At 41.7% G+C, this 15,676-nt stretch overlaps 1 protein-coding gene across 5 annotated transcripts in view; it reads left to right on the plus strand.

Moving 5' to 3' along the window:
• KMT2D (lysine methyltransferase 2D) overlaps window positions 1–15,676 on the plus strand; it is a 193,794-nt gene that overhangs the window by 82,916 nt on the left and 95,202 nt on the right. For 3 of the 5 annotated variants that reach the window (XM_075852187.1, XM_075852188.1, XM_075852189.1), the window contains exons 12-27: window positions 531–647; window positions 1,773–1,883; window positions 1,973–2,077; window positions 2,251–2,432; window positions 2,991–3,155; window positions 3,249–3,358; window positions 3,471–3,515; window positions 3,623–3,832; window positions 3,947–4,093; window positions 4,176–4,292; window positions 6,304–6,425; window positions 9,314–9,467; window positions 10,096–10,170; window positions 10,885–11,007; window positions 15,184–15,348; window positions 15,473–15,539. In XM_075852187.1, coding sequence (XP_075708302.1) covers window positions 531–647; window positions 1,773–1,883; window positions 1,973–2,077; window positions 2,251–2,432; window positions 2,991–3,155; window positions 3,249–3,358; window positions 3,471–3,515; window positions 3,623–3,832; window positions 3,947–4,093; window positions 4,176–4,292; window positions 6,304–6,425; window positions 9,314–9,467; window positions 10,096–10,170; window positions 10,885–11,007; window positions 15,184–15,348; window positions 15,473–15,539 — 2,015 coding nt within the window. The remainder of the gene's footprint in view (window positions 1–530; window positions 648–1,772; window positions 1,884–1,972; window positions 2,078–2,250; window positions 2,433–2,990; window positions 3,156–3,248; window positions 3,359–3,470; window positions 3,516–3,622; window positions 3,833–3,946; window positions 4,094–4,175; window positions 4,293–6,303; window positions 6,426–9,313; window positions 9,468–10,095; window positions 10,171–10,884; window positions 11,008–15,183; window positions 15,349–15,472; window positions 15,540–15,676) is intronic. The other 2 variants (XM_075852190.1, XM_075852191.1) reach the window with 1 other exon arrangement.

Consider the following 15,676-nt stretch of genomic DNA (forward strand, 5'->3'; position numbering starts at 1 on the left):
TGAGAAAAATGAGCAATTTTGTTTTAGTATAAAGCCGAAGGGTATATTCACACGTAGCGGTTCATTTGCAGTTTTCGGATGCAACTGTTACAAAAATGCTGCAGCTTTTCAGTCACAGCAAATCTGCAATAAAACTGCGACTCAACCAAACTGTGTAAAAATACAGTTATAACCCGAACGGCTCGTGTTATGGGAATGGCACATTTATCCGAATGATGAATCCCTGTTTAGTGCAGCATTGCAGTGAGGTCTCTGAGACATTGTAATAAAAATAGCAAATTTACTTATTGAAAATTGGTGCATATCAGTTGTCACGCTGATACGGTGAACATCTTCTGAGTACCGCAGTCTAATGTGCGGTTTGTCATGTGTAGGGATCATCAGTTCTTGCATTAGAAAAAAAAAAAAACTAGCATCGGGAGCAAAAACTGCTATTTCTCTCTGCAACTTTTTGCTTATCACATTTTCCATGTTTGATTTTGTGTCTTTTGTACATATAATGCTCAATACCATCATGTCATATTTTATAGGGTCGAAGCAGCAGCTTTCCTGGAAGGAGACGACCCCGCGGAGGTAGTGGGGCTGGTAGCCGGGGTAGAGGCAGATCGAGATTAAAGTCTACAACCTCCTCCATTGAGACTTTGCCGGTGAGATGTATATGAATTTTTCAAAGTTTATTTTATTTATTTTTGTCTTTTGCTCAAAAAAAACAACCCCCAATTCTTAAAGGTGTTTTGCCATCTTTAGGCATTTTATATCATCCGCAGGCTATACCATAATGTCTGATAGAAGCGGGTCCCAGATCTGGGACTTTCACCTATATCAAGAATAGGGATCTCCCGACCTTCATTTTGTGGAGAGAGGGTTGCACATGCGCGCGGCTATCTCCATTCGGTTCAATAGGAGTTACGGAAACAGAGAGAGTAGCACACACGGGTCGCCCTCACTCCACTAGTCTCTGCCTGTATTCTGTAGTTGCCGCACCAAGTGAAACTGGAGTCTGGAGACCCCCAGTACTCGATATAGGTGCGGAACCCAAAGCTGGGACCTACATCTATCAGACATTTGTGGATATACCATAAATGTCTAAGATGGGAAAATCTCTTTAAAAGCTGGTACAGAAATCAACCTCATGGGGGGGGGGGGGGGGGGGTAGCCGAACTGCTCTCCTTCAGGGGGGACCCGCATTTCCTCTTCCTTTCTCCATTGCTAATCACACAGATATTCCCCAGCATGCCAGACATGGTATAATTCAGTGTCATACTGTACTAAGCCTGATTATCCAGTCGCTAATTTGTGCTGAAATATCAATATATGATCTATAATCCACAAAAACCGGTAATAGACTCCTAGTCAGGTGCAAAAAAGATTTACATGTCTATTTGTACATCAATATGACATCGCTACGTTTCGTCTTTGATATGCTTGACAGACCCCTCCGTGGGTCGACATGTAGCGATGCGGTGCTGATGTACAAGTAAACGGAAGTCTTTTTTTGCACCTGACTGGATTCTGCTAATCATCTTTTTATTTCTTTTCTTTTTGTGCATGATTGAAGTCCGTAGTGGGATTTCTTGCGGCTGGACTGTGCATCCTCTTTTCTACGGACATTGAGCCGTTATCTTAGCGTGCTGCTGTTGCTCTACTTTTATTTCTATGAACTATAAAGCCACATCAGCTTCTATACAATGTTGTAGATTTAAAAAAAAAAAAATGTAAACGTCGAATATAATTTGGCATTTCTCATTTAAATGTGTTAATCATGATGTCAGATGGCAGATGCTGAAGGCTCTCCGGATAAAGAGGAGGAAGAAGAGGAGGACGATACCATGCAAAACACCGTGGTGCTTTTTTCCAACACAGACAAATTTGTGCTCATGCAGGTGAGGTGTTGTGACTCGGAGGTTAGTTTTTTGTTTTTTCATTCACTGTATATCTCAAGAGCTCTCTTATTTTTCAATTTGTTTTTTAGGATATGTGTGTGGTTTGTGGCAGCTTTGGACGCGGTTCAGAGGGGCATCTTCTAGCGTGTTCCCAGTGTTCACAGTGCTATCACCCCTATTGTGTAAACAGCAAGGTATGTGTTTTTAATTTTTACCCCCTCCCTGTTGAACATGGTCCCTCTTCCCCTCTATAGAACTGACATAGAAAAGTACAAACTGTATATATTAGTTGCCAAACCCCTCTAAAACCCCCTCTTTTTTTTTTTTTGGAATGTCTTAATTTGATCCTCTTGTTTTCTTCATCCAGATCACAAAGGTGATGCTACTGAAGGGCTGGCGATGTGTTGAGTGCATAGTTTGTGAAGTGTGTGGCAAGGCCACAGACCCTTCTCGTCTGCTGCTCTGCGATGACTGCGACATCAGTTACCACACGTATTGCCTTGATCCTCCGCTCCACACAGTACCGAAGGGTGGTTGGAAATGCAAATGGTGAGTAATGTTTTAAGTAATGTACTGCTGGGGAAAGTCTGGGGTGATTACTTACCCAAACAATTTATTCTTATTGATTCTGGGCAAGTGCAAGTTCCATACAGAGCAGCCCTTGAACTGTTTGCTTGTGGGCCCGACTGACACCAAGAATCCAAAGTTCTCACAAACTTCTGACAGGGAGGAAATGTCTCTCTTGGCCCATCGACCAGCTCCCATAACACTGGGATACAAATCTGCATATCTTACACCCCCTTCCCGGCAAACTCAATACTGTCCAGTAATGAGAGCTCGGCCCCCTTCCCCTTTTCCAGCAAATCTGTAAGTGGACCATGTGGTCTCTACAACCGTGTGCAGAGGCAGTGCAGTCCACTATAATGGAAGGATATGTCGCTAGACCGCCTGATCGTCTCATTCTTAGAGATTATTCATTTTAGCCGAAAAAAAGTAATAGAAAACATAGGTTTTCTATTTGACCGTTGCCCGTGCTATCTTTTGTCCCAGAAATCCCATTACGTTTGTGCAGAACCTGGTGATCCGAGTATCGTGATTCTTTTGCAGGTGTGTTTGCTGCATGCAGTGCGGAGCGATCAGTCCAGGGTTCCACGCAGAATGGCAGAACAATTACACACATTGTGCCCCTTGCGCTAGTTTGGTCTGCTGCCCGGTTTGCCACCTAAAGTATATGGAGGGGGACCTTTTGATACAGTGTCAAAACTGTGATAGGTAAGCAATACCTGATGGGAAAGTAATCTGGCTTCGATGTCCGTCTAAAAAACACAACTAAGTTAAAAAAATTCTTTCCACCACGGTGATCAGGTGGTTGCATGCGGTTTGTGAGAACCTATTTACTGAAGAGGAGGTAGAGGAAGCAGCAGATGAAGGCTTTCACTGCACGTCCTGTCAGCCATTTATTGTAAAACCAGTTGGTAGGTAGAGAGCTACATTTTTTGATTTACTTTTATGACTGCGTAACGTGCTTTGTTAATAGCAAACAGGCATTAAATCCACTTTTCCATTCCTTTACCTGTGTTCCACTAGTTCCAATAATCCTTCCACCGAGTCCGGTTAAGGTGAAAGATCCAGGTGTGTATGTTCTAATTTTATTCATTTTAGCGCCATACATTTCATGTATAGATCTCTGAAAAGCCTTGCTTTTGAGATGGATTATGATCATATTTATGTGTTTGCAGAGCCCCAGTATTTCCGTTTTGAAGGAGTTTGGTTGACAGAGGCGGGTATGGCCTTGCTGCGTAGCCTTACGTTATCCCCTCTCCAGAAAAAGAAACCAAGGCGGTCCCGACTGAGTACTGGTGGAGAGATTTTCTTGGACGGTCCAGAGCATGGTGCGTGTGATGACAGGAAGGAAGGGGATGCAGAGTGTGATGAACAGAAAGCCCATGGTGAGCCCTGTTGGCACAAATATGCGGTGCATGCACAATCTTTTTCTACGTTGATATTTGCTGTCGTTTGTCCTGTGTACTTCATATAGGTGTGTTATACATTTTTTGTGCTAGGTGGCAATAATGAACCCATGGAGTTTGAAATTAAGATAGAACCTCCTGGCACCCCTGAGCGAGAAGCCGCAGGAGAAATGGAGGTGGGAAAAGGGATGGAAGATGCAGACGACGTAAAGAAGAAGAAAAGAAAACCATATAGGCCAGGTAGGATTTAAAAATGCTTTGTGCTTGGGGAAATACATGGAGTTGTTGTTTTGGAGTAGCATTCATTGTAATTGTTCCCTAGGAATTGGTGGCTTCATGATTAGACAGCGCAAAACTCATACACGGTCGAAGAAAGGGCACGCAGCTTTTTTAGAGGCCTTTCGTGAAAACCAGAATCAAGACGCTCACCCAGATGATGGTAAGTTTCTTCAAGCTATTGTGTGTACAACCTTATTTTTTTTAATATTTATTTATTTTTATCCCTAAAATGATGCCTCCTATGTTGTATTACACTACCGATCGGATGCTCTCACTAACTGTGATATTTAAAGGGAACTGATTTTTTTTTTTTTTTTTTTATAAAAAAAAATGTTATTTATTAGTGTTGTCACGTTCAAACTTTTACTTCTCTATGGGGGCTGCCATTTTTTTTTTCATTTCTGTATGCGTCGATTAACGACACATAGAGATGTGTGTATTATGTTCGTGTGATACGGTCTGCTGAGCCCTGTGTCTAATCCTCCTACACTGTGCAGTCTCTCAGAAAATGGCGGCACACAGTGTAGGAGGTTTGAAGATTCAAACCCTTCCTTCTCCTGGCACTAGCCAGAAGAAGGGATGGGGGATTGTGTGAGGACACTAGAGGAGAGTGTGTCCACCCCAAATTTGCAGCATAAATCAATGAGGTTGCTTTACCACATTGACCATGCTGCAATTTTGGGAACTGCTCCCTCTAGTGCCCAGCACATGGAAATTTTCTAAATTATAGAATCTAATTTATAATATTTCTTGACTTGTGAAAAAATGTAAAAAATTAAAACAATGTGTAATCACTCAAATACGAATTGTTTAACTGAAAAAAATAAAACAAAAATTCTAGTGACACATTCCCTTTAATTAAAACTGTAAATATTATTGGGGTACTCTAAAACTTCAGTGTCATGTCACAAAAACAAAAGTGTTTAGTAAAATATTTTCTCCATGGACCCGCTGCTCTTTTCATTCATTCACAATTTTGTTTTGCTGGACAGATAGCAGGGAATCTAGTATATATGTATTTACCAGTGAAGAGGAGCCTATGTACGCTCCCTTTTATCCATTGATAACCGTAGAGGCAAACCTCCTATATTGTCTGATAATCTATTCCAAATGATGGAATATTTCCTTGGGACTATCTTGCTTTTTGAACAAATTGTTACTGACAGTCACAAGCTAAGTTTCCCAGGGAGTTGGCACTGAAGTTTTTAAGAGTATACCAATAAAATTTGTAGAGTTAAAGGAACAGTGTCATCACAAATAATTTGTTTATATGTTAAAGATGTTAGTGCCTTAATATAAACGTTTATTTACATTTGTGTGTTTGTGTTTTACTGTTTCTTATTTTCACACTTTTTCTTCCCTATGGGGGCTGCCATTTTTTGTTCCATTTCTGTGTGTGTCGATTAACGACACACACAGACATGGAATACGGCAGCCACAGTCCCATAGGGACTGCGAACGGCTCCCGTCCCATTGACTGCCGTGTACGGCGTCTGTGTGGGAACTGCGCATGCGCCGCTCCCACACAGTCCTATTCGAAATTGGCGCCGTCCGGCGCCATTTTCCTGTGGACCGGAAGTCGCGGCTGGACAGTAATATTACTACTTCCGGTCGCGGCTTCCGGACAAGTGCACATGGAACAGCGGCAGCAAAGGGAGCGGACGGGCCGCGGCGGCAGGAGCAGGTAAGCGATTTCAATGTATGTTAGTGTTTGTGTGTGTTTACTACTGTATGTAAACCTACTACACTGTGGGTTACCTCAAAAAATGGCGACACACAGTGTAGGAGGTTAAACCTTTCAAACCCCTCGTTTATCCCGGCACTAGCCAGGATAAAGGAGGGGGGGATGCTGAGAGCTCACTAGAGCGATAGCTTTTAACCCAATGTTGCAATGCTGCAATTTTGGGAACTAGCTCCAAACAGCTCCATCTAGTGACCAAAAATGGGTAGTATTATAAATTTGAAAAAATTTATAATATTTCCTGACTCGCGAAAAAAATAAAAAAAATTTGAACAATGTTTAATCACCCACACACTAAATGTTTCAATTTTAAAAAAAAAACATGTTTTTGGGGCGACACCATGCCTTTAATTAAATATCACTCCTTCCGCACGTTCCTAAAATGTGTCCATGGGGGTATAAGACTAACATGACACTTCACTATTCACAGCCCCTCCAGAAACACCTGCAGAAGGTGGCCCAGAGCCAGGGACAACAGAGACCGATGAGAAGAAGAAAAGAAGAGGCAGAAAAAAGAGCAAACTTGAGGATATGTTCCCAGCATACTTACAGGTGAGTCGCTATGCAGGAGTACATATTTGTAATAATCCCTATGATTGCACAAATGACTCACATTTTATAAAATGCATTCGTTAAAATATTCACACTCTGGTAGTAAATACTGGGGACAATCACAGAGACGCTACAGACGTGGTCAGGAGAATGAATACACGTCACGTCCTGTCTGGAGATAATGTATATTCATTGTCATGACACATGAGTAGCGTTATAGTGTGTATGTGACTGCAAATAGTGATCTAGATATATCGCTATCTGCAGAGTAAATGAATGGGGAGAAGTGTATGACGCTGATTGGTCACTGATTGGTAAGCGTCATACACTTCTCTCCAACACCCACTTGGTCATATAGTAAAACACGCCCAGTTGTCCATTGAGAAACTCATTAGCATAAATCTAAAATAGGTCATAACTCTGTCAAAAATGATCGTTTTTCTAAATAAAAAACACTGCTGTAATCTACATTACAGCGCCGATCACATGTACAAAATAGGCCACTTATAATGTGGTGACAGAGCCTCTTTCCCTCCGCAGCCATTTTTCGGATTTTCACTTTTGTTTTTCCTCCCCACCTTCCAAAAGCCATAACTCTTATTTTTCCATCAATATTGCCGTATGAGGGTTTTTGTTTTTTTTGCAGGACGAGTTGCAGATTTTCACGTTTTTTTTTTGTACCCTATAATGTAGCGGGAAACAAGAAAAAAAAAATATATGTGGGGTGGAATAGGAAAAAAAACAGAGATTCCTCAAATTTTTGGGTGGATTTTGTTTTTACGGCGTTCACTGTACGTTAAAAACGGCATGTTAACTTTTATTCTGCGGGTCAATACGATTACAGCGATACCAAGTTTATATAGTTTTCTTTGTTTTACTACTTTTACAAGGAAAAACTGATTGTTAAAAATAAAATTTGAGTTTTGTCGCCACATTCTGAGAGCCATGACTTTTTTATATTTTTCGGTCGATTTAGCGGTGTGAGGGCTTATTTTTTGCGGGGCAAGCTGTAGTTTATATTAGTACTATTTTGGGGTACGTGAGTTTTTGATCACTTTTTATTTCATTTTTTTTGTGGAGGGACTAAAAAACAGCATTTCTGATTTATTTTTTTTATTTTTTACGGCGTTCACCGTGCGGACGAAATAATTATATATTGTAATAGTTCAGACTTTTACGGACGAGTCGATACCAGTTCTGTTCGCTTTTTCATTTTTTTACACTGCTTGAGGGAAAATGGGAAAAGAGGGTTTTTTCTTTGAGCTTTTAATTTTTTTACTTTAACTTTATTTTACTGTTTTTTACTTTTTTTTACTTGTCCCCCTAGGTCCCCTACTGATGTATTGCAGTATATCGTGATTGTGACAGTCTCCTATGAAGCGCTGCGGGAGGCAGGGCTTCATAGGAGTACAAATATGGCAGACCTGGCGGACCAGGCTTTCATGCCAACCAATGGCACCCCCCGATCTCGCCGCGGGGGGGCCGTTGGGACGTTACAGGGGGTCGTCCCCCTGTTTTTAGTCAGTTAAATGCAGAGATCACTATTGAACGCGGCATTTAACAGGTTAAACAAGCGGGATTGCGCTCGAACCGGATCCCGCTCGTTACCTGGAAGTGTGGACTATAACACACAGCCGACACACTCGCTCTATGGAGTTCCATATTCCCCCCACCCGGCGTTCGCCATATATATACGGCGGATTTCGGAAATTGAATGTGAATACTAGTCCTGTGCAACCCCTTATTAAAGCATCTCTTCCTGAGATGATGCAATACGAACTAGGCAATATATAATATTATAAAATGTATCATTTATATATTTTCTCAAAAACCATCTTTATTTACAGTGTGTTGTTATGATAATTTTACTCTGTACTTTCATGTAGACTATCGGATGTTTTTCTCTATCATTTCTTTAAAGTGTAACTAAACTTTCAACCAACTTCTGACATGTCATAGCAGAGTTTCCCAACCTTTTTGGACTTGTGGCATCCCTGGGAAAAATTTTTTTTTCCCCTCAAGGCACCCCTACCAAAAATTGCCCGCCACTCTCGGTGAACTGACCGTCGGCCCGCCACTCTCGGTGAACTGACCGTCGGCCCGTCTCTCTCGGTGAACTGACCGTCGGCCCGTCTCTCTCGGTGAACTGACCGTCGGCCCGTCTCTCTCGGTGAACTGACCGTCGGCCCGTCTCTCTCGGTGAACTGAACGTCGGCCCGTCTCTCTCGGTGAACTGACCGTCGGCCCGTCTCTCTCGGTGAACTGACCGTCGGCCCGCCGCTCACATGCCCCCCTTGTAGGTAGCACTACTGTAGCTCCCTGAAGGAGCGGAATCCCCCTGTGACAGGATACCGCTCCTGGGTGGAGCGCGATCTACAAGGGTGCTGCGAAAAATCTCCTCTTGACGTGCACTTGTGGAGGATGAGAGTATGCACGGCTGTGGCAGTGGTTGAGAGGAGTGTCGCGGAACCTCTGGAGGATTCTCACAGCACCCCGGTTGGGAACCACTGTGTCATAGACATGTCAGAAGTTTTGATGGGTCTGAGCACTGAGATCCCCACCGATTTTCGGAATGCTGATGTAACTGTGTACAGGTACATAAACTTTCTATGGAGGCCGTACATCATTACATCGGCTTTCCGAGAAAAGCCGCTCAGAAACCAAGCATCTCAGTGCTAACCCGAGCGCTTCTGCCGCTTCGTTTTAGAGATCGGTGGGGGTCTCCGTGCTCAGACCCCCACCGATGAAACTCCTGACATGTCACTATGACATGTCAGAAGTTTGAAGGTTTAGTTACCCTTTAAATGAAAAAATAAAGTCTTTTATCACATTATTTTTTTGCATGTGAATCAAAAGTACAGTTCACATTACTAGTCCTCTCTCCACAGGAAGCATTTTTTGGCAAGGAGTTGATGGAACTCAGCAGACAAGCACTTCTTGCTGCTCGTCCTGTGCCACAAAAGGTGAAGAGTAGTGTGCAGAGTATACCATGTCCGGCATCTGGAACTTCTCAGACCCCACAGTTGTCCCAACAAAACACAGGTAACCACAAATTTCTAGTAACTTTCTAGATTTAAAAATCTTCTGAACCATTTTACTTCTCAACACTAATGGTTGGTTGTGTCACATGTACAATGACCTGGTAGTTTTGGGTTAAGAAAGTAATGATTTTAAACTCCATTTGCTTTTGATTGTGTTAGCAATAATTCATGTTATACCCGCACTGTCCAGAGTAGATACAGCGGCATGGTTTTCAACGCACCCAACTTGCATTATCTGAAATCCACTGTAAAGTTATTGCTTCTTGGGACTGTTTTGCACTATCCATAATGAAAAGTAGCTGATATTACTGTATTAGGCGGTGTTCACACATACCCTCAAGGGTCTATAGAGATTTTTTTCCTTTTCTGGTGCTTTTGATCGTAAGAACAGCGTAGTCTGCATCGCTATTTTTGCCATAGAAAATACCCGTACCCCTCTTTGGGGTCTGTCGGGCTTCCCCCCCTATCTGTTTGAAAATCTATTCGGTATTACTGTCAATAATAAAAGCCATGTGCATATACAAAGCCTTAGTAAGTTTGATGTATTCTCTGTGTAGGTGTTGTGGCAAAATCATTTAGATAATTTGTGTGAAATGTTTTGAACTTTAATCCCTTTTTTTTCTTAATAGTGGAGACCGCAGCTGCCCCTTCTACATTGCCTCATGAAGATTCTGACAGCAATGAAACAAAGCCAGGGAATCCAGGTTAGGATTATTATACCATTTCTATATGTTATCCATTTAGAAAGTTTATGCATGGCCAATAAAATTGTCATTTCTTATGATTTCAAGCATGCCCTTTACAAAATGCTCAATCATTTCCTCCTTAAACATTGGAGTTACTGTTACACGCCTAGTTTTTCAATACTATTTCTGAATTTTTCACTGAAACCCCTTCAATACTTAATTCTTAGCTAGAACATACTGGCAACAACTGTGCCATTTTCGTGTACTAGGACAGGCCTCGAGCTACTTTGGAAAATCCAAATAGTGACCCCTAGTATAGGAAGATCTGGGAAGCTCCATGGAAGTGGAGTCTAGCGAGTAGACCAGGTGGGGGTGACCAGGAAGAGACTCCAACTAGTAGAAATAAATAAAGAACCATCATTCGGATAAAAAATTATTACAAAATCATTGGCATTAAACAAATGTAATGTTTAAGGTGGAAATGCATTTAAGAAAAAAAAAAAAAAGGGGGTGGGCTAGATTGGCATTGACGTGTTTTGTTAGCATGAGCAAAACATGTTTTGATCAGAAAGGAATAAAAGGCTAATCTGTGACCTATTGCACTGGAGATCTACATTTAAAGAACTGCCATTCTTTGATTGCGGATTTCGGCTAGAGTCTCTCTCTCCTTTCCTTCTGCCTGTCTTCTTGAGACGTGGGCATAGTTATTTACCTGCCCTCCCCTCCCTGCAGAGGATGCGTCAGAGACCGAGGCCCTGAGTGTTGCCGTTGCCGCTTCTCACACTGGAGAGAGAATTCCGATGCCTCTTCCAGAGGGAGCCCTCGGCTCGGATCTGGATAAAATCTCCACGGAGGGTTGGTCTCTCACACTTGCCCTTTATTTTGTGATGTGTTGAGTATGCAGTGGTAGAAATTTCCTCTGCATCAGGTCTCTCCAAACCTTCCCTTGCTGCACATCAACTGTTACCTTCCCCTATGTTGTAATGTGACTGTATTGATCATTGCTGTACAGCAATGTGTCCGTGTTTCGTCTGGTCACATGAAATGGCCTCGGAGCCTTTGCTGTATTTCTTGGTTTCTTGTTTGTTATAATAAGCATGTATTCTTGCATCTTTCAGTGTTTCAGACTACCTTTGTGTCAGTCACCTCATTTAACATGCCTAAATACAAGACAACCCCGTTTTCTGTAACTTTTTTTGAATACTTTTTTTGTCTGTACAACTCCTTGCTTCTCTACCTTCTTTTTTTTTTTTTTTTTTTTTTTAATTATACTGAACCTCCTATTATTTTATCTGCTAAGGCAAATTAAAGGATAACTAAACTTAATAGTTGTGGCCATTCCGATGATCCAATTTTTGTTGAGCAGTACCTTCACTATATACAATGTTGCTATTCAAAACTTTGTAACTACGTACGTACGTACGTACGTACGTACGTACGTGTGTGTGTGTGTGTGTGTGTGTGTGTGTGTGTGTGTGTGTGTGTGCGCAATGAATAAATAATAGAAGGTCTAATACAATAGAGAAGAGAACTTTACATCTGTCTCTGTATTTCCATTCAAGATTACCATCAGTTTATAGGGTAGTCCTGCACATGGTACATCTTCAGCCGTCCATAGCGGCGGCTCCTCACAATGAAGTCCCTGATGCATGTGCTGGCATTGACACTAGAGCACGAATTGCACCTGGGACATCAGAGTATCCAACAATTTCAAAGGTGCAGAATTATCAAAATGAAAAGTTAAATATAGAGATGGACAGATATAGGATATATTAATAGATTGTAGATCTGTAGCTGGATCTTGCACAAATATCACTGTTTTACGAGCAGATCCATTTACTTTTTTTTTTAAAAATGCACATTTTTGCACATTTTTCGTGTTTTTCACTAATAAATATTGAATTTATCGACCAAATTTTTCCACTAACACAAAGTTCAATATGTCACGAGAAAAAAAAATCTCAATCGCTTGGATAGGTAAAAGCATTCCCAAGTTATTATCACATAAAGTGACACATGTCAGATTTGAAAAAATCGGCTGTGCCACAAGGCCAAAACAGGCTGTGTCCTGAAGGGGTTAATCGCGTATGCCTAACAGGCATTAATCACTCATAGGCAATTGTGGCATCTATACGTTAAACAGATTCTTCAATAGTTTATGGGTGACGGATAGCACTGTTGCACATCAGTCACCCATATGGTATTATGGCGTCTGTTTTTAACGTATGTGTCATGGAAAGCTATTGAAAAGCTAATGAAATATACGTTTAACGGATGCCTGTGATGCATGCCATACAATGGCATAGGTCATGCGTCGGCTAGCATCTCAAAAAAACAAACACCCAAAACCTTATACCGGATATGGTTACAGGCATCCGTCACACCCTACGTTTAATCTATACTTGATAGAATCCGTGACTTAGACTGGTATTTATCATTTATGTTTCGGACTTACAAAATATAAGGGAATAGCGAACCTTAGAATGCAAATCGCTCTATACTTAAAGAGGCTCGGTCACCAGATTTTGCAACCCCTATCTGCTATTGCAGCAGATCGGCGCTGCAATGTAGATTACAGTAACGTTTTTATTTTTTAAAAACTAGCATTTTTGGCCAAGTTATGACCATTTTCGTATTTATGCAAATGAGGCTTGCAAAAGTACAACTGGGCGTGTATTATGTGCGTACATCGGGGCGTTTTTACTACTTTTACTAGCTGGGCGTTCTGATGAGAAGTATCATCCACTTCTCTTCAGAACGCCCAGCTTCTGGCAGTGCAGATACAGCCGTGTTCTCGAGAGATCACGCTGTGACGTCACTTCCCCAGGTCCTGCATCGTGTCAGAAGAGCGAGGACACATCGGCACCAGAGGCTACAGATGATTCTGCAGCAGCATCAGCGTTTGCAGGTAAGTCGATGTAGCTACTTACCTGCTGATGCTGCTGCAGAATCCACTGTAGCCTCTGGTGCCGATGTGGCCGACACGATGCAGGACCTGGGGCAGGAAGTGAGTGACGTCACAGCGTGATCTCTCGAGAAGAAGAGAAGTGGATAATACTTCTCATCAGAACGCCCAGCTAGTAAAAGTAGTAAACACGCCCCGATGTACGCACATAATACACGCCCAGTTGGACTTTTACTTTTCAACACGCCCAGTTGTACTTTTGCAAGCCTCATTTGCATAAATACAAAAATGGCCATAACTTGGCCAAAAATGCTCGTTTTTTAAAAATAAAAACGTTACTGTAATCTACATTGCAGCGCCGATCTGCTGCAATAGCAGATAGGGGTTGCACAATCTGGTGACAGAGCCTCTTTAAGCATATTAGAGCCCGCTGGCATTTTATTTAATGTAAAATACATTCAGATTTGTATTCAGAAAGCATGTTGAAATCTTTTTTTTTTTTTTTTTTCTTCTCTCCAATATGGGTCAAGTTTAGATTTAATGTAGCTTTTTTATTTATATGAAATCACATTCATACACCAAAGCACTTCTAGAAATCTCTGTAGATGTAGGGATGCACGATGCATCGAAACTTCGATACTGTTTCAATACTGTGCATCCCCAAACGGTTCGATACCGTCATTTCATGTATTTCGATACTTAGTTGTGCGGACGCACAGCTCAGTATAGTAACACATGAATGTATGAGAGCGGGGCTTCAGGATGATTTGATGATTTGATGCGGCCGGCGCTGCAATAATGAGCGGCGGCACTGAAGACAGACCATGGCGGGCGCACTACAGAACACCCCCATGTTCTGTCTTCAGTGCCTGCGCCGCCGCTTATTATAGTGCAGCGCCGGCCGCATCACCTCATGCTGACCGCGCGCGCACTTACTGTCAGGAGCGGGGCAATGACTGTATTACACAGCCGCAGCCCGGCTCTATAACGGCGGAGATCAGAGAAACCTCTCATCTCCCCCGCTATTCCCCTGAATGCTGCAATCAAAGCTGACTGCAGCGTTCAAGAGGAAGTGAGAAGGGGGGATGCCCCTTGGATCGCGTCACAGAAATTCCCTGTGACTCGATTGAGGGACATACCATATATGGGCAGACAGCCCAGGGTCTATTGAAGGACCCCAGGGCTGTCCCACCATATTTCCTGTTAGGGCATACTTAGGTATGTCCTAACAACTTCCTGTGTACTATCAGTACACAGGCTAATGTACTGGGATATAGATATATGCCTGTGTACTATCTGTATATAGATATATACCAGTACATTAAAGTTTAAAAATAAAGTAAAAACAAAGTAATGTTAAACTAAAAAAAAAAATACACATACATCTTTTTTACATTAAACATTAAAATAAGTCTCAATACATAAAACATACACATATTCAGTTTTGGCGCGGCCGTAATAACCTGCACAACAATTTTTTTGCATCATTTATGATGTGTACGCTGTGAAAAAAAAAAACTGCTTTCTATCACTTATTGTGAGGCACGAGGTGCGATGAATTTAATCTCCATGTGCCTCACATTAATAGTAATTAACCCCATCATGTACCTTACACATTAACCCATTATGACTGAGATGGGGGGTTAATTACTATTAATGTGAGGCAAGTGGAGGTTAAATTCATCATCACACCTCGCGCCTCACATCAGAAAACGGAAGAACTTTTTTTTATTATTACTGTTGGCAAAGTATTGAATTGGTATCGAAATCGCAATACTACACAAAGTATCAGTATCAAAGTCCAAATTCTGGTATCGTGACAACCCTATGTAGATGTCTGCAATCCTAGCCTATGTACATTTCATCGTACGTTCTGTAACAAGTAAATGCGCCGGCTTATTTGCACTATTGGAACGTAGCTCTCCATTATAGAACGAAAAAATGCTCTAACTAAAAAAACGTTTTGTTTTGTGGTTTCTACATCTGTGTAAAACCTATAATTCCTTATTTTTCACTGATGTGTTTTGTGCGGCTCCTTATGAATAGAAGTCACTTCTACTCCACCTCCCCTTTGTATGCTTAGAAATGTTCTTGTTTTAAAGTCTAACTCTGTTCTGTGACCACAGAGATACCTAAGATGGAGAGTACAGACATTCAGCAACTGCTTAAAGATGTCCTTGGCACCCCTGAGTGTGAACAATCTATTGGTAGACCAGCTGGTAGAATCGAAGGGCACATGGCAACTGGATCAGTAACCCAGGGTCCGAGACCTTTTGGTCAAGGCTTACCAGGTTAGTGTTTACATTCGCCTAATATACTTTCAATCTGCAAGACTGTTTGTCTATCTTGTCATATGGTTGACTCCTGTCATTTGTATTAGGAATTAACAGACCTTCACTTTTTTTTTTTTTTTAGGTGTGGCAATTTCTTCTTCGAATGTTCAACTGGATCCCTTTTCTCAGTCTGGCTTCTTGGACTCCAGGTATGTCTTATTATTCCTGACCGTTTTTCCAGTGGGTCTGCCTTATTGGCTTCAATTTGTAAAAAAAACAAAACTTTAAAAATGGGAAACTGCGTTTTGTGGTTTTGACGTGGCACCACACATGTGGTTTTCAATAT

Source organism: Rhinoderma darwinii, chromosome 2, assembly GCF_050947455.1.
Source record: "Rhinoderma darwinii isolate aRhiDar2 chromosome 2, aRhiDar2.hap1, whole genome shotgun sequence".
In the NCBI taxonomy this organism is placed as follows: domain Eukaryota; kingdom Metazoa; phylum Chordata; class Amphibia; order Anura; family Rhinodermatidae; genus Rhinoderma; species Rhinoderma darwinii.